Below are 22,807 nucleotides of genomic sequence, written 5' to 3'. Positions count from 1 at the left end.
AAGGTCATCTGTTTCTATAGTTGACTGTTAATGAGGGTGTCATGTGGCCAGCACAATGACCAACCACTTTACTTTCCTCAACTATATCTCAGGTACCAATTAGAGTTGATTGGACTCAAAGCGCCTTTAAAATCCTGAAATTAAAAATCCCAGTCTTCACAGCGATTTGAAATCTGCCCTTCCCCCCCCCTCCATAATTTATAGCTTTGTAATTTTGTTTCAGTCACAAAGTTTGTTTTTTTCTCATACTCAACCAAAATGATTCTACTTCAGGCTGTATTTCAATTTTATAAAAGTGTTTTTGTCCCTGGTAGTCATTAGTATCTAAGTGTATTTGTTTCTAGTATATTGGTGTATATGTTTGATAGACCTTGGTGTCACTGGTATGTGTCTGTATTTCTGCCTCAGAATGAAAAACAAGCTGTGGTACTTTGAGTTCAGTACTTCAGAACAGTTCTTCTCATCCACATGTAAAAACCTTCATGAGGACATTGATATTATGGTGAGTTTACTAAATCATATCTTATGACTTATAGAGTACATCTTGTTTGCTGTTGCATTTCAATTATTCAGAAATACATCCAAATCTTAAAACAATTCTTCAATTGTATCTGATGATTACAGTCAGAATTTGGCTAAATAATAGAATATAGATGATGTTAATTTGCTCTAGTTAATTTTTTTCTGTTAGTAAAACCTGTACACTACTATTTGTGAGAAACTCCATACACAACCAACCTATTACTAGGTTTCTTTTTGTAAACCTATACCCGGTACTAAAGACTATATTTTAAACACAAAATATTGGTATTGTTGTGATAGCTATTAATATGCTATTTTATTCCCAGTGTGATGGCTGTTCATTGGATCTGGCTAATGGTCCCAGTCTTGAAGGCATTGCAATACTCAACATCCCTTCTATTTATGGTGGCACCAATTTGTGGGGAGACAACCCTAGTCAAAAAAAGAGAAGGAAAGCTCAGAAAGCGAAAAAAGACAAGGACAGAGAATTCTCCACAAGTAGCATGTCTTCAGCAGAGTTGGCAATAGCTGTTCAAAGTAAGTAGCTTGTCTTCAGCAGAGTTGGCAATAGCTGTTCAAAGTAAGTAGCTTGTCTTCAGCAGAGTTGGCAATAGCTGTTCAAAGTAAGTAGCATGTCTTCAGCAGAGTTGGCAATAGCTGTTCAAAGTAAGTAGCATGTCAGTAAGTAATTACCATCTCAAACAAAACTGATGAATGAAAAACTAGTGTTAGAAACAAATTAAGTTCATGTTTTCTTGAGCAATATCAAGCCTCTTTAAGATTTTGCAAGTAAACCTCAAATTAATAATTACATCATACATCTTGTATTTGTATTATTTATGTCATTTTGTTTCTAAGAAAAATTGGTAGGAGAAAAATATTTTCATTAAAATATTATTATCATGGAGGTGTAGTGGCTGAGTGGTAAAAGGCTCTGCTTCTGAACTGAAGGATTCCAGGTTTGAAGACTGGGATCATTAAGGTGTCTCTGAGTCCACCCAACTCTAATGGGTACCAGATGTTAGTTGGGGAAAAATAAAGGTGGTTGATTGTTGTGCTGGCCACATGACACCCTCATTAACCGTGGGCCACAGAAACAGATGACCATTACATCATCTGCCCTATAGATCACAAGGTCTGAAAGGGGAACTTTACTTAATTTTACTACTTTGTTTGATTTAAATGATTGTCTGGGAAGATGTGAGGGGAGGTACTTTGTTTTCCAAATCTGCTTCATTATTTTCTTACTCAGCCTTTTGTAAAACTCCATTTAGATGTATGATAATGTATTGACTTTACATACTATGTTTAGACATTAGGTTGCAGTCACTTTGAAAAATTCAAGTATTTTCACAATTGTTGTTCAGTGTCTAGATTTTCATAGGGTCTGGGGTGAATATTTTCTTTCAAATAAAAATGCCTTATCCTGCTATAGGTTCATGGTATGCCTCTTTCTATGTGTATCTGTATTACCTAAATGTTGTATTCTGTATACTGGTAGATGATATTTGTCTTGTTTTTGCATACTTCTATGTGTGTTTGATCTTGATCTAGCAGTCTGAGTGTTATTCCTTTGTGTCTAAATTGTATGTTTTCTATGTATTTCTCCTACAGATGTTGGGGATGCCATGATAGAAGTGGTAGGCTTAGAAAATATCTTCCATGTTGGTCAAGTGTATGCTGGGCTAAGATCATCTGGGAAACGTTTGGCTCAGTGTTCTCAGGTGGTCATTAGGTAATACAGAATAATTGAACCTCTTCCAAATCAATTATGGACTAGTAACATTCCATACAACAGTCAACTAGAGCACTTCAATTATGTGTTAGTAACATTCCAAACAACAGTCAACTAGAGCACTTCAATTATGTGTTAGTAACATTCCATACAACAGTCAACTAGAGCACTTCAATTATGTGTTAGTAACATTCCAAACAGCAGTCAACTAGAGCACTTCAATTATGTGTTAGTAACATTCCATACAACAGTCAACTACAGCACTTCAATTATGTGTTAGTAACATTCCATACAACAGTCAACTAGAGCACTTCAATTATGTGTTAGTAACATTCCATACAACAGTCAACTAGAGCACTTCAATTATGTGTTAGTAACATTCCAAACAGCAGTCAACTAGAGCACTTCAATTATGTGTTAGTAACATTCCATACAACAGTCAACTACAGCACTTCAATTATGTGTTAGTAACATTCCATACAACAGTCAACTAGAGCACTTCAATTATGTGTTAGTAAAATTCCATACAACAGTCAACTACAGCACTTCAATTATGTGTTAGTAACATTCCATACAACAGTCAACTAGAGCACTTCAATTATGTGTTAGTAACATTCCATACAACAGTCAACTAGAGCACTTCAATTATGTGTTAGTAACATTCCAAACAGCAGTCAACTAGAGCACTTCAATTATGTGTTAGTAACATTCCATACAACAGTCAACTACAGCACTTCAATTATGTGTTAGTAACATTCCATACAACAGTCAACTAGAGCACTTCAATTATGTGTTAGTAAAATTCCATACAACAGTAATCTAGAGCACTTCAATTATGTGTTAGTAACATTCCATACAATAGTCACAATTAGTCACTTTGTCTTGTTGATTATTTCAGAACTAGAAAAAGGGTTCCAATGCAAATAGATGGTGAACCCTGGATGCAGCCCCCTTGTACTGTAAGTTTCGTGTTTGAATACTCAATGGTGCTTACTTGTTGATTACTTTGAAGTGGAACACTAGGCTTATACTATTGTTTATAATTTGGAACCTTTTTTTTTGTCTTATTAAATAGAATAAACCATGATATAAATAGTCAGTAATTTATCAAAAAGTATAAGTATAAAAGTTCATGTTTTTTATCCATTCCTTGCTAGATCTACATCAGTCACAAGAACCAAGTACCAATGTTAATGGCACCACCATCTAGTAAGAAGTCAAAACTGTTTAAAATATTTAAGAAATAGAAGGTAAGTAAACAACAACAAATATTTCAAATCAAGAAATACATTCATCTCTTATAGTTAGTAAATCTAGAAATACATTCATCTCTTATAGTTAGTAAATCTAGAAATACATTGATTTCTTATAGTTAGTAAATCAAGAAATACATTGATTTCTTATAGTTAGTAAATCAAGAAATACATTCATCTCTTATACATTCATCTCTTATAGTTAGTAAATCAAGAAATAATTTCATCTCTTATAGTTAGTAAATCTTTGGTGGTGTAGGAATCATCATGTCTAAAATAGCAGCTTCAGCGCTAATTGCTTGGAAGCCGATCAGTGACCGCATCATTACAGCTCGACTCCAAACAAAGCAAATTAAAGTCACTACCATCCAAGCTTATGCCCCTACAGAGGATGCAGAAGATACCATCAAAGATCAGTTCTATAATCAACTACAAACCACTCTTGATGAAACACCTACTCTCGACCTAATTCTACTGATGGGAGATTTTAACGCCAAAATCAATCCCAACCGAACTGGCTTTGAATATGTAATGGGACCATATGGCTCTGCAGAAAACATCAGTGATAATGGCGAGCGTTTGATTTCTCTCTGCGCATCCAACAGCCTTACAATTGGAAACACATATTTTAAGCACAAACAAATACACAAAAAAACATGGCGATCACCAAATGGAGAAACCTTCAACGAGATAGATTACATTTGCATCTCCAAACGATGGAGGTCATCTCTGTTAGACGTACGGACCCGCAGAGGAGCTGATATTGGCTCAGACCACTACCTTGTCAGTGGCAAATGTAAGCTCCGATTGAAACGCCAACCAAAACGAGCCACACGACCCCGCCCATTTAATGTAGAGAAGCTTAAAGACGGCAATGCTGCAGCACAGTTCCAATTGAAACTAACGAACTGCTTTGAGGCTCTTGCAGATATATTGACCCTTGAAGAAGAGTGGGCCAACTTCAAAGATACCACTATTGGGTGCGCGGAAGAAGTTATCGGAAGGAGGCGAGGTTCATACAAGGAACGGTGGATACAAGACAGAACATGGAAATTGATAGATGAGAGGAAAGAGGCCAAACGTAGACGAGATCAGAAAAATGAAACACAGGATCGCAGCCTAGCGGAAGAAGCCTATAGGGAAGCAGATCTGAAAGTAAAGAGAAGCTGTCGGCAAGATAAACAGGACTGGATTGAGCAGAAGGGACAAGAGGCACAAGCAGCTGCAAGCAGAAATGACACAAAAACCCTCCATCGTATTGTCCGAGATCTCACTGGAGCAAAGAGTGGACATGGGGCACCAATAAAAGACAAGCAAGGCAAAACTTTGTTAACGAAAGAAGAACAGGATGCAAGATGGGTAGAGCACTTAAAAGAGACCCTTAACCAACTGTCGCCAGACCTAACTTACATATTCAAGGACCTCTCTCCAGACAATGATCTCAAGGTCAAGACAGACCCAATAACTGCTGAGGAGGTTACCATGGCCATTGCAGTGCTAAAGAATAACAAAGCACCAGGACTAGACATGATATCAGCAGAAATGCTAAAATATGGGGGACAGTGCATTGTTAACAGAATGACTGATCTCTTAAATCTCTGTTGGCGAACTTCAAAAGTCCCAGAGGACTGGCAAAAGGGAGTGATTGTAAATCTTCCAAAAAAGGGCAACTTGGCAGACTGCAACAACTGGAGGGGCTTTACTCTCCTCTCTGTCCCGGGCAAAGTTTTCAGCACTGTTTTGTTGAGACGGCTTCAACAGTCTGTAGATGAAAGGCTCAGAGAAGAACAAGCAGGTTTCCGAAGAGGCAGATCATGTACAGAGCAGATTTTCGTTTTACAAAATATCATAGAACAAAGTCTTGAGTACCAACAACGGCTAACGATCAGTTTCGTGGACTTCAAAAAAGCGTTTAATAGTGTCCACCGAGAATCACTATGGAAAATAGTTAGAGAATACGGTATACCAGAAAAATTCGTCCAGATCCTACGACACCTTTACAGTCAGTCTAGTTGCTGCATTAAAACAGAAGAGGGAACAACAGAGTTTTTTACAATCCAGACAGGTGTGAGACAGGGGTGCATCTTATCTCCCTTCCTTTTCCTCCTAGCCATCGACTACATAATGAGGAGAGCAATGAACCAGACTGCCTTTGGTATTCCATGGCATGAACAACTCCGATTGACGGACTTGGACTTTGCTGATGATGTTGCACTACTCGGGGCTACAAATAAATGCATTCAAGAAATGACGGAGAGCCTAGACAGAGAGGCACCCAAAATTGGCCTCCGCATAAACTTGGATAAGACTAAAATTATGCGAGTGGGATATAAGGCAAAGGGTGTCCCCGTCAGACTTGGCGAGTCAAAGCTTGAAGAGCTGGACAAGTTCACGTACCTTGGCAGCATCATAACAAATGATGGAGATGCTTACCATGATGTAGCGTGCCGAATAGGAAAGGCAGGGAGCATTTTCCAAAGGCTACAGCCTATTTGGACTAGCCAAGCCATTGGACTCGAGACAAAAATACACCTTCTCAACACAATCGTCATTCCAACTGCTACATATGCATGTGAGACGTGGAAGTCATCTGTCAAAATTGAGAAAAGACTAAATGTGGCTCAACAGAGATGGCTGAGACGGATTTTGGGAGTCAGTTACACAGACCGGATCTCAAACAAGGAAATCCTTTGCCGAACTGGGAGTCGAACACTTAGTGAGGTTGTGACTGAGCGTCGCATGAGGTTTGCGGGACATGTTCTACGTCAAAATGAATTACGCACACCAAGAGTTGCGATAACATGGAAGCCAAAACGAGGAAAGCGCAAACAGGGACGTCCTCGTATTACCTGGCGACACACCTTCATGGAGGACCTCAGAACAGTGGACACCAGATGGGAAGAGGCTTCAGACATTGCCAGTGACAGATCATTATGGAGACAGCTTGCTGCCCAATGCGCCGAACGGCGCGGGAGGACCTAAGTCTAAGTCTAAAGTTAGTAAATCTAGAAATACATTCATCTCTTATAGTTAGTAAATCTAGAAATACATTCATCTCTTATAGTTAGTAAATCTAGAAATACATTGATTTCTTATAGTTAGTAAATCAAGAAATACATTGATTTCTAGTAGTTAGTAAATGAGGAAATACATTGATTTCTTATAGTTAGTAAATCAAGAAATACATTGATTTCTAGTAGTTAGTAAATCTAGAAATTTATTCATCTCTTATAGTTAGTAAATCAAGAAATACATTGATTTCTAGTAGTTAGTAAATCTAGAAATACATTCATCTCTTATAGTTAATAAATCTAGAAATACATCGATTTCTTATAGTTAGTAAATCAAGAAATACATTGATTTCTTATAGTTAGTAAATCAAGAAATACATTGATTTCTAGTAGTTAGTAAATGAGGAAATACATTGATTTCTTATAGTTAGTAAATCAAGAAATACATTGATTTCTAGTAGTTAGTAAATGAGGAAATACACTGATCTCTGTTAGTAGATCATGAAATAAACTGATTTCTAGTAGTTTATCAGGAAATACATTTATTTCTAGTAGTTAGTAGATCAGGTTATACACTGATTTCTAGTAGTTATTAGACTAGATATGTACAATGATGGCTAATTGGCAGACTCATTACATTAATTTAATATATGCTTGAATCCACCATGCCAATGATGTGTGCAAGAAACCCTGGTTTAACTTTTGTCTCCAGTCACTTTGGCGTTTTAGGCATTGTACTCAATGACTTGAAAAACAAGGTCCAGTCTTTCTTATGAAGAGTGCTTACCATCCTTTCACCTGAATTAAGCACTGACCTAGATTAGTCAATTACTCAAATTTAGGACTAAATTCCCAAACACTATTACTTGTTATTCTAAAATAAAAGTAATAATCTAAGAACATGTAATGTGTAAAATCTAATTTCTCTTGACCCTTTGCTCTGTTTATACATGTAGGATTAATGAGACTTCATTTCCTATCATCTCTTTCAGAATGACCGAATGAAAGACATTTGTGTTGACATTCAAACTAGTGACACAATCATTTCATTGAGTTCCTGAACAAGCAGCAAATCACTATCAATGTTTTATACTTCTGAAATGTATTGTTTGTGTATCCACATTGCTAGAAATAACTTGTGACTTCAAACATCTCTGTTTACAACTGTCCTATTCTTTCATCACCTTCAGTTATTCCAGAGGACAAGAGAGTTGTGTTGATTAGAGAGTTCATGATCAAAAGAATTTTTTATTTTCAGTACTAACATGTTTTCTATTTCACAACTTATTTCAAATTTGTGCTCAGTTGATATTAAACATTTTGGCAGCTTTTTGAAGTTCACTTTGGCTAACAAAAATTCATCAAATTCTGAGTCTGACTAACAAGAAAGGTAACCAATGTCTTGGTTGTGACTCAGATCTCATTGCTTGGTGTGTCTACTCTTGTTTCTTTCCCAAACAGCAGTTTAAAATCAAAAGTTGGACTTTAACAAAATGTTTGACCTTTGAGTGTAAATTTATCCGTCTTTATATTTAGTTCACAAAGATAATATATTTGTCTGATTGGTGGATGTACACATAATATAAAGAATTGGCTGGCATATGGCAGTTGATTTATTGTTAAGAATACCAGTTAGTTTGTTTTTCACATCAGGTTTGGTAGTTCTTCCAATATGTTTATTCTTATGTATAGGAGAGAGATTCACAGCTAGTGTGTATTTGAAAGAGACTCACAGCTAGTCTGTGTATGTTTGATAAAACACTTCCCAGCTAGTCTGTGTAGATAAAAGTGAATGTACATGGTTCACTGGGTGGACCAAGTGTGTTTTTAATGTCTATTTATAAGTCAATATTTCAATCTCTTATCAAAAACCATTTTATAATTACATCACTTAGCCCTAATTGTTTTTATTTAATGATTTCAGTACATTTTATTTTGTGTCTGAATACACTTTGTACTAGAATCCAAGAAGAATCTCAAGAAATGTTCAATATTGTCATTACTACTGTGTGATGATGTAATATTGAAACATCTCCCTATGGTGTTGAACTGTGTGATTATGTAATATTGAAACATCTTTCAATGGTGTTGAACTGTGTGATGATGTAATATTGAAACATCTCTTTATGGTGTTGAACTCTTGTGATACTTGCTGGATAAACATCTCTTGTTTTTATTTCAGTTTTTGAGTTGATGTACATCATTTATTATACAATGACCATCTGCTATTCAATAGCCTTTATGTGCATTTCTGTAGTGTCTATGTCAAAGGTATGTTACTTGAATGTATATCACTTGAAGCTACTGAGGATGCATTTGTTGATTTCATTACAATGACATTAAGATAATTTTGGGCATCACGTTTAACACTTTAAAAAAAAAAGAAAAGGACAGATGAAGCAATGTCATACCATAGTCCAAATTAGTTCTCAACTACAAAATGAAGTGCACTCCTGTTGCCTTTAACACCTGCATTGGTTTGTCCCCAGTTGCATGGTTGGGTTTTTCTCTCTAGTTGCATTCTTTCATGTATATGTTGCTTTCATAGTTATTTTGTGACAATATGGTATGCTACCTGGCATGGATTATAAATATTTACTCATTGAAGACATGGTATTAACTTCAGAGAGTTCTCATGACCTTTGTAATTAGAGGCTGTAGTTTTGTTCTCAGGATATGCTGCAGGTTACTAGTTCTGTTATCTAGTTAGTTATATCAACAAAACAGCAGAAACATATGTTCTTGAACAATAAGACTAAAATTCTAAAAGTCACTTAGTTCCATAATAAATGAGTGTTTAGTTTTGCTGAATGTACATCTACAACTGTTGATGATACCTTTACTACTGTACCTGTTCTTGAAGAAAGCCTCAACTACTGACTGCAGCTAGATGCTGGTCTCTTGTGTTAGGTACTTCAAGGTTGTGATGCTACACTTGTGTGATCCATGTTTAGAAATTAAATATTTTATTAGTGCTACCTTATGCTGGACATAGGTAACAAGTAAAGACTTAGAAATTAAGACCTCTCTTACAGACAAATAAACAATAGAAGCTCTGTTATGTCAAAAAAGAAATAATTTTTTTTTTTGTAAGTTTGTGTTTTTTTAGCTTGTCAATGCAATTTCTGTTTGGTTGTTAGTTTTAAAATCAAGATGAAATACTTTTACTTTTATTTGGCCTGGATGCCTTGGTCATTCATCACATCGTCTGTGTACTATATACATTATACTTTCTGTTGACATACTAGAAAAGTTGCTTTGAGTTTCTTCACTTGAAGTGCAAAGTCCTACATTGATACTTCCACTAGTAGTACTCTTAATTCATACAGAATTATCCCTTACTTTATTGTTAGTATGGGTAGCCTGCTTAACCTTAATTCATACAAAATTAAATAGTTTCCCTAACATCTAGTTATATTTAGTGATTTTTGGAAACTACATTACAGAGTTATTGCCCTTTTTTAAACCACAGTTTTCTCCCTCCAGTTAATAACAACTGGTTGAATCAAAACACATTGTCACTAATGAGCAAAACCCATTGATAGGACCACTAACATTTAGATATCACATTGATTGAATACAAGTATCAGCATTTCGTTACATATAGACTTGTACTACAAGTTGAAATGATTGGGTTCATTGATTCAGTCACAACTTCCAGTTTTTATGATGTTCATCAATCCTGTGAACAAATATTTACATACCAGAAATAGTTACAATAGAAGAAAACATGTTCACTTTTGTTCCTATTAAAATTGTTTTAATGGCTTTTAAAATGTACTTGATTGGTTGTTTGTTTGTTTTTTTTTCTTTTTCTATGTTCTATTTATTACTAAGAATTATTGGTATAAAAATAAACATTTATAATGCCAAGTTACTTTAAAAAGTAAAAATGAAAAACGAATGACTTTTGTTGAAATGTTTGATACAGAAGACATGCTTTTTATATTGTGCTTTAAAGACCATCATTTTACTGTGTAACATTTTCTCCCCCTGTGTTCTGTCCACCCCCCCCACCCCCCCCCCCCCCCACCCCAAGCTTTTTGACTTTGTTCAATCAATGCTTTAGAGGGAAGTACACTTTCTATTCCTACAGCTAGGTCATACAATACATGTACACATAAACACATGTTTGGCCACTAATAGTCAGCCTGGTTGAAGTGTTTCCCAATCTTGTGTTCTCTTACTGTGTAGTGGAAAGAGATGATGCAACCACTTGAAACGCACTTTTTATATATTTGACTTTATTTCTATTTTTTTATTTCATACTTGACTTGTTTTATTTATAACTTCACCTAAGCTGATTCTTTTGTTTATAAATCAATCAAAACAGAAGTTTGGTTTGTTTTCTTTGTTTTGGTTTTATTGCCTAGTGGGCTACTTAGCCACAAGATTCTGGGACAACATTGTGATTTATTTGCACCAACAAAACCAAGTTTCCTGTTTACAACCTACTTTCCCTAATTTATATCAATATCTATTTTGACACAAAAATATGAACAAGTCAGACTAGACGCTAATCCAATCTTTATGGATGCTATTTCAATTATTTCATAGGACTTTAGTTAGTATTATGAAATGATCTTGTACCATTATGATATAATAGTATTGTTACTCTATTACATTACACAAATCACTATCATAAAAGCTATTGTTACAGTGCAAAAGTATTATGTAATCACTGTATCATTATACCAGAATGATAAATTGGTATTGTTGCAAGATAAAAGAATGGAATTGTACTGCTGTGCTCTCTCTATAACAGCTGTGCTCCAAGTCTTTTCATGTTCACATCAAGAACATAAGTTTAGTTAGACCTACATACATTGTGCAACTAGAAATACATAAAATAGGTCATGCTAGAATCAAGTTTCAATCAAGTTAATGTAAAAATATAAAGTCTCATTATTACTCTCAGGAATATATCAAGTTTTAATCTTGCTCAGAGTTAGGAATATATCAAGTCTCACTCTGTTATGGATATATCTCTATTTCGCTGAGTTGCAAGGACCCTGTCCACTCCAAACACTCTTCCAATATGTTGTTACTATTGTTACCGGTATTTGATTCAAATCACAAAACATTTTGTCCTGTCCAGTCAATAATTTAAGTAAGCAAGGTTAATAGCTAGTAACAAGTCATGTCTAATAAGCCTACCTTTATTTATTTGTGCAAACTGTTGAATCAAAGGTGGGCAAGAATTTAGCCAATAAACATTTGAAATGATCGCCTACGTATAAGTGCTTCATCATGACAGGACTATACTTCAACTATGTATAATGTCCTACATCAACTCTCTTTGTGTCTCTTTCTCTTTGTGTGTGTGTCTCTCTTTCTTTGTGTCTCTTTCTCTCTTTTTCTTGAATGAAGTTCAACACTGTTTGCCTTCACATTTCAAGTTGGCCTTTTTTTTTTCTTTTAAATATTTCCAGAGATTCTCTGTATTTGTACAAATAACTTTTGCTTGTAGTCTTTGAAAATGTGATTTGCTAAGAGATACAAATGAGAGCACTGAGAGGACTTTCCTAACATTTAGTTAACATGATACAAGGAAAATGCTTTTATTCAGTGTTCATAGCTTCAATAAATGCTAAGACTATTATGTAAATGGATTGATAACTTTTCTGTACTTTTCTAAAAATAAAAAAAAAATAACAGTTTAGATGGTAGATAATGAACCTGTCTTGACAATCTTTTCATGACACTATTTGTGTGAGATAAGTTGCCATATAATACAGTAGGCCTACATACAAATGTTCAGTTGAGATGCAATTGATTCTTGCATAAAATACAACCACTGGGTATGAAACATGGGACATGCATTACAAACATAGATGTTGACTTAGCCCATAATACGAGTACTTAATGACACATACAACAAAGAGACTTAGCCCATAATACAAGTACTTAATGACACATACAACAAAGAGACTTAGCCCATAATACAAGTACTTAATGACACGTACAACAAAGAGACTTAGCCCATAATACAAGTACTTAATGACACGTACAACAAAGATGATATCTTGTTACCTACAATAAATAGAGTGTACGATTCCTACTTTTATCAAGGCATCTTTGAGTTTTGAAAGCCAGGCCTCCAGTTATAGAAGAGACAAGTTTTGAGTGTTGTTTTTGTGCTACATTCAAACATTTCCTATTGGCCATTCATATTTGACTATCAATTGCCTTGAATCTTGTATTTCTATGTTGTACTTATGGTGTTTATATTTGCTTCACATTCTATTGAAAAGAAAAGGAATAAATAAAAAGAATTCTCACTTGTTCCATTCTTGTTGTTTTTTTTTTTTAACTAATTGTTATATAATTTCATCGTCTTCTCAATACTTCCATAATGTCTGATCTACTTTTTTTTAATTTCATAATGTCCTTACCTTTTCATGCGTTCTTTAATTCTTTATTTACTCATTAAAATGCTTATCTAAGTGTAGTTTTATCTTTCCAAATCCCAAGCATATATAAAATATACACGCTCAATTATTTTAGAAAATAATGATTGTTTAAGCCTAGCTAAAATATACAAGAATATGATATGTAAATCAAGTTCATATTTTAGAGAAACTGGTAACTAAGGTAAGATACACTGATTAAAATGACATTCAATGGCATTACAACAGCGGTTCTCAACCTTTTTAGCTCTGTGACCCCAACACAACTTTTCTCTAGGAGGCGACACCCCCAACCATAACAAAAAAAAAAGTGTCATAGGTCTAGGTCAATGTGATTTAGTTAATGTTATAAAATGGTGATCAAAATGTCTAGAACTAATATCTCTATGATGTTTATCATTTCATTGTTAGAAACGTATCCTATTTATTGAGTCTAGTGTACAATAAATTAGTGCTTACATGTTTGAACAAAGTATATTTTATGATTTTCATTTATTGATTTTTCTATTGCGTGTTTATAATACTCACGTAACATACATAATTTACAATTTAAAAAGTATTACTTATCATGGAAAACGTGGCCACAGTTATAACAAATACGCCAAAGTTAGTGCGAAAGTTGAGCTTGTTTTTATTTCACTCGATTAGGAATTCACATTTTCTGCATCAAGTGTATTTCTGTATTTACACTTGATAACTGACAGGCAGAACAAAACGTGTTTCATAACGTTCAATTTCTGAAATGAAAGAGGAAGTCTAGAAAAAAAAATTTCATCTAGAACAGAATGACTGCAAACTATTGATCCAGAATTGTGTAACTGACATTGAAGAGAAATATTTAGATGCATTGCTATTGACATTGCTAATATATGTCGATGAATCATACAACGAGTTACAATGGATTCTTATGGTGACTCATTCTGTACCAAACATAGAACCTACAGACCAACATCCAAGCATACTTAGAGCACCATCTGTTCAGATGCCACAATTATTTTTCGATGAAGTCTTTTACTTTTTCAAATTTAACCAACTTTGTCAATTACATCACGCGCTGTAGAGGTCGTTTACAGAGTTTTGCATGGAAACTAATCTTTAAAATCGCCATTGTGTATATATGTCTTAAGTATACCGGAACTAGTAATTAATGTGGATTCATCAAGCTGGATGCTAAATATTGTAACAGAAGCAGATATCATTTCCTTAATATCAGAAGACATGTCAACTAATCTCCTGTAAATAGTGTCATATTTAGGTATGCAAACTACACTAAATTTATTAATACATTTGGGCTCCAATCACGTCTTTGGCCACTGACAATAACTCCTTAGTAGTGGTGTGTGGCGATTCTGAGAGCCACCAAACAAGAAGATTCATAGGCTGATATGTTTCAAATATGGTACTTGCCATCTGAGTCTCAACTAAACTACTGTATGTCGTAATCGGCAAAGTTCGGACGCTTGTTCAACCTCAATACATACGACAGAGAGAACTTCATTACAAATGTTGCTTCGGGGTTTCTGCTTAAACTATACCGCAAAAAAAAAACTTTATTTTGTTTGAAGTCAGTGTTCATCAGTAGTTACATAATGAATTTATTTCCATTGACTATAATACGATGGCGTATTATTGATTAAATTTTCTTCACGACGTGACAAGATCTTCACCAAAGAAATGTTTGATCCCAGCATTGCCATATGATGCATTGATGGACAGTAAATTTATTTGTTGAAAAATGTATTTTGCAGCAACAAAGATGTGGTCTGTAACTTCGATTTTTTTATGACAATTATAAAAAAAAAAAGAAACACAAAGAAGAACAAATTTAAAAAAAAAACATGTCTACTATCAAACAAGGATGTTACATACACAAAAAGTGCCCTCTCTATCGTCTTGCAATATATAGGCTACCTGTTTATGTTTTGTCACCGCCACTTTTTGTTTTCTTTTTATTGAAAATTGACGATCGTTTCTAAATGTGTGGGTAAAAATGCTACTTGAGTAATGTCCCATTGCTACCATCTACACTATCAATCTATATCCACTATGGTACAAAAATGTTACAACACATAACAACAACAAAAAAAACTTCCAATAAAAAATTGACAATCCCCACCCCCCACCCCTAATTTTCTGATGGTCTTAGGCGACCCCTGGCAAATGGTCATTCGACCCCAAAAGGGGTCGCGATCCACAGGTTGAGAACCCCTGCATTACAACCTTGGTATTAATTTTTTTAGATTTTTAAAACCAGTGACACCATATCTGGGCGTTTGTGAGTCATATTAAATCAACACAAACCCACATTCAAACAAGGTTACAAAGACAGTTTGTGTGAAAACACAAACTCAAAATCGGCCCCCGAAGTGGTCCAACTTGATTCACCACGATTCGAACACGGGACTTCCGGTTTCAAGTGCTTTACCCCTTAGCCACAGCATCTCCATATATTCATTTAGAGTACACTTATATTTTTTAAAATAATTATTATTAACCATATCCATACATTCAAAATTAATAACATGTTAGGCCTACATGCAATAGAGAGAAACTAAAAAAGATTTATTCTTCTAACAAAATTAGATAAATTGGCAACACGAAAAAAACAAATAATTCTTGATCTACTTTAAGCTACAATAGTGTACAAATGACTTCCCCCTCGCAAATAAAAATGAATATCTTCATTGTCATTTGTCATTCAAACTAGACATATATCTAGTTTTAGATCTAAATCCTGATTCAAGATCTAAGTCTAGATCTAGAAATAGATCTAAGTCTATATTCTATATCTAGCTAGATCTAAATCTAGAACTAGATATAGTCATAGAATCTTGATATAGAATCTACTATATCTAGACTAGAACTCGTAAGAAATTTACACGTTTAATCTTAGAATTACTAGACCTCTAGGCTCTAGGCCAGGGGTGGGCAAATTACGGCCCGCGGGCCACATGCGGCCCGCCGAAGTGTTTTATGCGGCCCGCCGACACCTATAGAAATCAGGTGTGCCCACGTTATATACATATAAAAATGCAAATATTAAACATAATATCTATATATTATTGAAACTGTCTCATTATACAAGTTATAAGTAAACGAAGATTATGCTAATTGGCTATACATCAATACACTCAATTCAAGACTCAATCTCTGAGTGTTGGGTCGGCTTGGAACAAGATGGCAAGAGTAACAGCTGACGGAGCTCGATCTTTGACTGAGAAAAATAGTTGTTGTTTTTTTAAATATCCCAACCATAAACTCTAAACAGGAAAGTTTGCACAAAGCTGCATAAAATTTCATCATTATATTGGCGACAACTCCATAGTAATCAAACTTATTAGAGCTAGGGATGTTAAGCACGGGTAGTTCCGATTTATGAACAAAATAATCCAATGTAACACTAGCTTAGCATGGGCAGGGCTAATGAGAAGAATATAAAATCTCAAGGAAGAAATTGTTATATTACTCGAAGGACATTGACTGTGACTTTGATACCAATATTTCTAATGAAGAGTGAAAGACAATTTCATGTCTTTTATAACTGCCATTGCAATTGGTTGTTTATATATGAAATATAAATACATGTTAAATCTTTTCAAACAAGGCTTTCCCATTTCTATAGGCAAGCAAAAGAAAATAGTTTTTTGCCATTTTCCTTTACTGAAAGGTGAAACTATTTTTAGTAAAATAATTAAAAGTAGGCTAAACACTTAATAAGATTCCTTAATTGTGCAATTTATAAAAGCAAATTTTAAGACGCCAAGAACCAGTTTTAAATATTATCAGCTCACCATTTATCGCAGAAGCTGATTCAGCTCATGAGGACATAACTCTAAGCAAAGAGAAGCTCCAGTCAGTACTACCACGGGAGTCTTATGGGTGCCAGAAGCTGTATTTTCAAAATTAAAAAAAACTTTGCTGCTGTTCACACTATTTGGGTACACATACATCTGTTCCTTCTTCGTTTTCATTTTACATGTTGGAGGGTTCAGATCAGTAATCCTATATCTGAGATGAACCGCACAGTGGTTTCAAGATCAGGCAGTTCTCCCAATAGTCTTTGGAGAGTCTTGTTTGGGTCTCTTGATTTAGTATGCACCATTGAAGGACATGGTCAGCATTCTCTGGTGATGCTCCATAATGCTCCCTCGTCCCGACATTTAACTTCCGGAACATAAATTGTCTCATTCAGTGAGCAAACATTTTTTGTGTGGAAACTAAACAAGTATAATCACTGGTCAATGTTGACTGACTAATTTGACAGCAGTCACAGGGGTAACAACTATAGTAAGATAGTTTCACAGTTCCGGAACATTATGCACGAGTGTAAAAAGTAAAATACTGCACATTTAGTAAAAATGTATATTTATGGGGATATTGTGATATAATAAGACAACAGCAAAAAATCGTAAAATTGCTTTCCAAAATTGCTAACTCTTGTTGTAATTTTTCAACGCGGAGTGTGAAAACAAAAAAGAAAGAAACGTGACTATAATACAGTATAAATATGAATTAAAAGACATTCTACACAGTTAGCGAGCGTATCTTTCTAAGATATATACAAATATGCGGCCCGCCATTCCCAAACTTTTTTTTAATGCGGCCCTCGATATAAAAAGGTTGCCCACCCCTGCTCTAGGCCAATGTTATGATCATGAGTAGTGGGCCTTTTGTTACCGGGTAATGGTGTAGGCTTATTATGATGTTCGTATCCGATTCATTTCTCAATGTGATACTATTGTTTACATAATAAATAAATCTGAACTCCTAAGCTGTCCGAAGATAAGTTATTGCCTTAATAAAAAAAATTCTGTTCAAATTATCAATACATTTATAATATTATATACATGGGCGTAGCCAGGATTTTTTTTCGGGGAGGGTTTTGGGGGAGGGGGGGACCCCCGACCTCCCCCCCCCCCCCCCCGCGAAAAAAAAAATTATATATATAAATATATTTGTGTGTGTGTATATAATTAATCTTTATTACATTCTGACCCTTTCGGAAGACGTTTATTGTTTATTGTAGACTCCCCGCCCTTGCTAGCAAGGGGGTCTGGGGGAGTTCGCATCTCCCCCAGCGCGGGGCGAAGCCCCGCCGCTGAGCACTATTTCTGGTATTGAAAGCCAACAACATGCATATTCTGAGGTATCTACAGTGCATTATCTTGCTATTAAAAAGTTTTATTTCAAAAACCTAATGTGCTATTCTTACTGACTTAGACCCTCTCGCGCCGTTCGGCGCATTTTCCGGCAAGCTGTATCCGCAACTCTTATTTTGCGTAATTAATTTTGTCGGAAAACATGTCCCGCAAAACCTCATGCGACGCTCTGTCACAACCTTACTAAGGATTCGACTCCCAGTTCGGCATATGATTTCTTTGATTTAGACCCGATCTCTATGACTGACTCCTAAAATCTGTCTTAGCCATCTTTGTTGAGACACATTTAATGATTTTCAATTTCGGCAGAAGACTATTCACACTTAATTAATGGAGCCCAAGCCACTGGTAGAAATTTGTAACCTTTCTTGACTACGCTCTTGGAATTACATGCCTGTATTTCGCTTTAGATTTTATATCGAAAAGGAAAGTTTTTTCGTCAAATCATCTGTTGAGGGGTTTTTAACTAAAAAATCTCTGGGTTTTTTTTTCTTTTGTTTTTAATTCAAAACTCCATTTAGCTACGATCATAGAATTTGGTGACTGTAGTTTGCTTTAAAATAATATTGAAGAGAGAGGTTTTCAACTCTAAACGCTCTGTAGTGGAATTTTAAACTCAAAACCATCTGGAGGGGTTTTAAACTTTAAAGAAAAAGCCCTCTGGAGGAGGGGGGTTTAAACTCAAAACCCCTTTGGCTACGCTCATAGATTTTATAGTGTGTAATTTGCTTTTTTTTATATTGAAGAGGTACTTTTTAGCTTCAAACCCCAACTGGAAGGGGGAGGGGGGTTAAACTCAAAACCCCTTTGGCTACGCTCATAGAATTTTGAGTGTATAATTTGCTTTTTTTATATTGAAGATGGGGGTTATCGTAAATTTTGGATGGGGTTTTAAAATCAAAATCTTCCTCAACTGTGCTGTTGGAATTTGGGGATTGTTGTTTGCATTTTTTTTGTTTTGTTTTATAGAAGAGGGGGATTTAACTTCAAAAACCTCTGGTAGGGGATTTAAAATTCAAAACCCCCTGGTAGAGGGATTTGTATCTCAAAACCCCCTGATAGGGGTTTTTAAAATCTCAAAACCCCCTGGTAGGGGGATTTAAACTCAAAACCCCCTGGTAGAGGGTTTTTAACTCAAAACTGCCTCGGCTGTGCTGTGGTAAGTGATGATTTAGTATTAAAATCTCACCTAAAATAAACAAATGAAAGCAAAAATCAGTCACTTAATCCCCCCCCCCGCAGGGGGGGGGGGATTTAATTTCGGGGGGGGGGGGTTGAACCCCAAGAACCCACCCCCTGGCTACGCCCATGATTATATATATTATAAATATATCTAGATCTGGGCTCTATTTAGTCTTATTCAGACTGTCAAGTGTAGGCTCCTATGATGAGGATATGTCAAAACTACTATAAAAGTAGTTCGTTTTTTTTGAAACTTAAAACTAAAATGAAGTTCGTATCAAAATTCTTTTTTAAAACAACATTTGAATCAGTATTCTATTCAATAAGTTAGTTAATAAATGGAAAATATATTTTATAATGATCCATTGACACTTTTACCATTGTGACCTTAGATGCAATTTTTTTTGTGCCAATGCGCGAATCTATGAATGAAGCTTGAGTTATGATCGAATGAAGAAGTCCATGACCTTTTAAAAAAAGTTACCTCCCCTGAAGTTTTTCATTGAAAAGTGGTGTATTTTTTGAAAAATCTGCTTGCATATACAATTTTAAAAATTAGATGGTTCACTTTCGGAAAAGAAAGAAGTTGACGTTGCATCAGAACTTTGAATGATCTAAAATATCATGATATCCAATTTTTTCATTTCGTCTTCTAGTTTCTGAGATCTAAACGGGACAGACGGACATTCAGGCCACACAAAACTAATAGCGTCTTTTCCCCTTTCGGGGGCCGCTAAAAATGAATATTCTTGATTTGTAAAATAAATAATCACATTCAATACTTTCAATATATGGAAATGAGTTCAATAAAAATGTCACTAAGTTGTGAAATACAATAACCCCGAATTTTCAATTGCCCCTTTTACAAAGCTTATATTAACCCACTCTGTCTGTCTGTCTAATAAAACATTTGTAAGCGTTTTGTCACACCCATTCTTGGATCAAGTTGAAACTTTGCACAATTTTTCATTGGTAGGCTATAGACAAGACACGAATCAATCAGTATTGAACGCAAACAAAATGCATTATCATGCTATTAAAAAGTTTTATTTCAAAAACCATATGTGCTATTCTTACTGACTTAGATCCTTCCGCGCCATTTCGGCGCATTGGGCGGCAAGCTGCTTCCACAAAAATCTGTCACTGGCAATGTCTGAAGCCTCTTCCTACCTGCTCTGATACTCTGACGAAAGTGTGGCGCAATCAAGTTGTACTAGGATGTCCCTGTTTGCGCTTTTCTTGTAATGGCCTCCATAACATCGCAACTCTTATTATGCATAGGCCTAATTCATTTTGTCGGAGAACATGTCCCGCAAACCTCATGCGACGCTCTGTCACAACCTTACTAAGGGTCGACTCCCAGATTTCCTTGATTGAGACCCGATCTCTATAACTGACTCCTAAAATCCGTCTTAGCTACAATTGTTGAGCTACATTTAGTCTTTTTCAATTTTGGCAGATGACTATTCACTGCAATTTATTAATGGAGCCCAGCCACTGGTAGAAATTTGTAACCTTCTTGGCTACGCTGTTGGAATTTTAAGTAACTGTAGTTTGCTTTAAATTTTATATCGAAAAGGGAAGTTTTATCCTCAAAATCATGTGTTGGGGGGTTTAAACTAAAAAATCTCTGAAGTCTTTTTTTTTAACAAATTCAAAACCCCCAGCCACGCTCATTGAATTTGGTAACTGTAGTTTGCTTTAGAATACAATTGAACCTCAAAACTCTCTGTATGTGAGATTTTAAAACTCAAAACCATCTGGAGGGGTTTTAAAGTCCTCTGGAGGAGGGGGTTTAAACTCAAAACCTCCATTTGGCTTGGCTGCGCGCATAGAATTTTGAGTGTGTAATTTGCTTTTTTTAATTTTTATATTGAACACGTATTTTTTAGCATAAAAAACGTCGGAAAGGGTGGGGGGGTTAACTTAAAACCCCTTTGGCTACGAACATAGCATTTTGAGTGTGTAATTTGCTTATTTTTTATATTCAAGATGTTGTTGTTTTTTGCTTCACACCCCGCTGATGGGGGGTTTAAACTCAAAACCCCTTTGGCGACGCTAATATATAGATTTTTGAGTGTATAATTTGCTTTTTGTTATATTGAAGAGGTATTTTTAGTTTCAAACCCCGCTGAATAGGAGTTTAAACTCACATCCCCTTTGGCTACGAACATAGCATTTTGAGTGTGTAATTTGCTTTTTTTTATATTCAATATGTATTTTTTGCTTCACATCCCACTGAAGGGGGGTTTAAACTCAAAACCCCTTTGGCTACGCTAATATATAGAAGTCTGAGTGCGTAATTTGCTTTTTTTTATATTGAAGTATTTTTTAGCTTTAAACCCCTCTGAAGACTGACTTACTTAGACTTAGTTCCTCCCGCGCCGTTCGGCGCATTGGGCGGCAAGCTGTCTCCATAAAGATCTGTCATTGGCAATGTCTGAAGCCTTCCTCCCATCTGGTGTCCACTGTTCTGAGGTCCTCCATGAAGGTGTGGCGCCAAGTTATACGAGGACGTCCCTGTTTGCGCTTTCCTCATATTGGCCTCTTGGTAATCGTAGTTCATTTTGTCGTGGAACATGTCCCGCAAACCTCATGCGACGCTCTGTCACAACCTCACTAGGAGTTCGACTTCCATTTCGGCAAAGGATTTCCTTGATTGAGACCCGATCTGTGTAACTGACTCCCAAAATTCGTCAAAGCCATTTTTGTTGAGCCACATTTAGTCTTTTATCAATTTTGACAGATGACTTCCATGTCTCACATGCAAATGTTGCAGTTGGAATGACGACTGTGTTGAGAAGGTGTATTTTTGTCTCGAGTCCAATGGCTTGGCATGTCCAAATAGGCTGCAGCCCCGCTGAAAGGGGGTTTAAACTCAAAACCCCTTTTGGCTACAATCATAGAATTTTGAGTGTGTAAATCGCTTTTTATATATTGAAAAGGTGGTTTTTCGCTGGGGGGGGGGGTAAAGACAAAACCCTTATTGGCTACGATTATACAATCTGGTGACTGATATATGGATAGTCTTATATTGAAGGGAGGTTTTATTGTCCTTTATATAGATTTTTCCTCATCTGGACGTGTAGTTGTCTAGCACTCAACAAACATAATACACATTCCAAGTCATCTCTTAAAATTATATTTCAAAATATATAGCGACATTCACAAATAAATGAAACTAAACTAGACAGCCCTTACTGAATGAAGCACAATTTTAATTTGCACTCGTGCTTGGTTTGTCCCAGCTGCTAGAAATTTCCGATTATCATCCTCCGTTGCTATAGGCAGTATAGGCATATGTTTCATGCGACAACCCATGCTGTTTTATTTTTTCTTCTTCTAGATATTTGGATGTAGATATAACATGTTTTAAATGAGTTTTTCAGTTCTATTGTTTGCCTATATGATCACATCAGTAACGACACAGTGAAGAATATAATAATAATAATAATAATAATCTTTATTATCCGTAAGGATAATATATATAGAGTTTAGATAAAGGTTTAATAGATAGATCGAGATCAATATAAAT

General features: G+C 35.4%; 1 protein-coding gene across 10 annotated transcripts in view; it reads left to right on the top strand.

Annotated features, from left to right (window-relative positions):
* LOC106054868 (diacylglycerol kinase beta-like) overlaps positions 1–12,808 on the top strand; it is a 118,352-nt gene extending 105,544 nt beyond the window's left edge. For all 10 annotated transcript variants that reach the window (XM_056004690.1, XM_056004697.1, XM_056004699.1 and 7 more), the window contains 6 exons: positions 409–502; positions 849–1,059; positions 2,137–2,257; positions 3,156–3,216; positions 3,415–3,507; positions 7,514–12,808. In XM_056004690.1, the coding sequence (XP_055860665.1) occupies positions 409–502; positions 849–1,059; positions 2,137–2,257; positions 3,156–3,216; positions 3,415–3,504 (577 nt within the window). In that variant the 3' untranslated portion in view covers positions 3,505–3,507; positions 7,514–12,808. The remainder of the gene's footprint in view (positions 1–408; positions 503–848; positions 1,060–2,136; positions 2,258–3,155; positions 3,217–3,414; positions 3,508–7,513) is intronic.
* The last annotated feature ends 9,999 nt before the right edge of the window (positions 12,809–22,807 follow it).

This window comes from Biomphalaria glabrata, chromosome 11 (assembly GCF_947242115.1).
Source record: "Biomphalaria glabrata chromosome 11, xgBioGlab47.1, whole genome shotgun sequence".
NCBI classification, from domain to species: Eukaryota; Metazoa; Mollusca; class Gastropoda; family Planorbidae; genus Biomphalaria; species Biomphalaria glabrata.
Note: the sequence above shows the minus strand (reverse complement) of the source record. Positions and strands in the feature narration are given on the sequence as shown.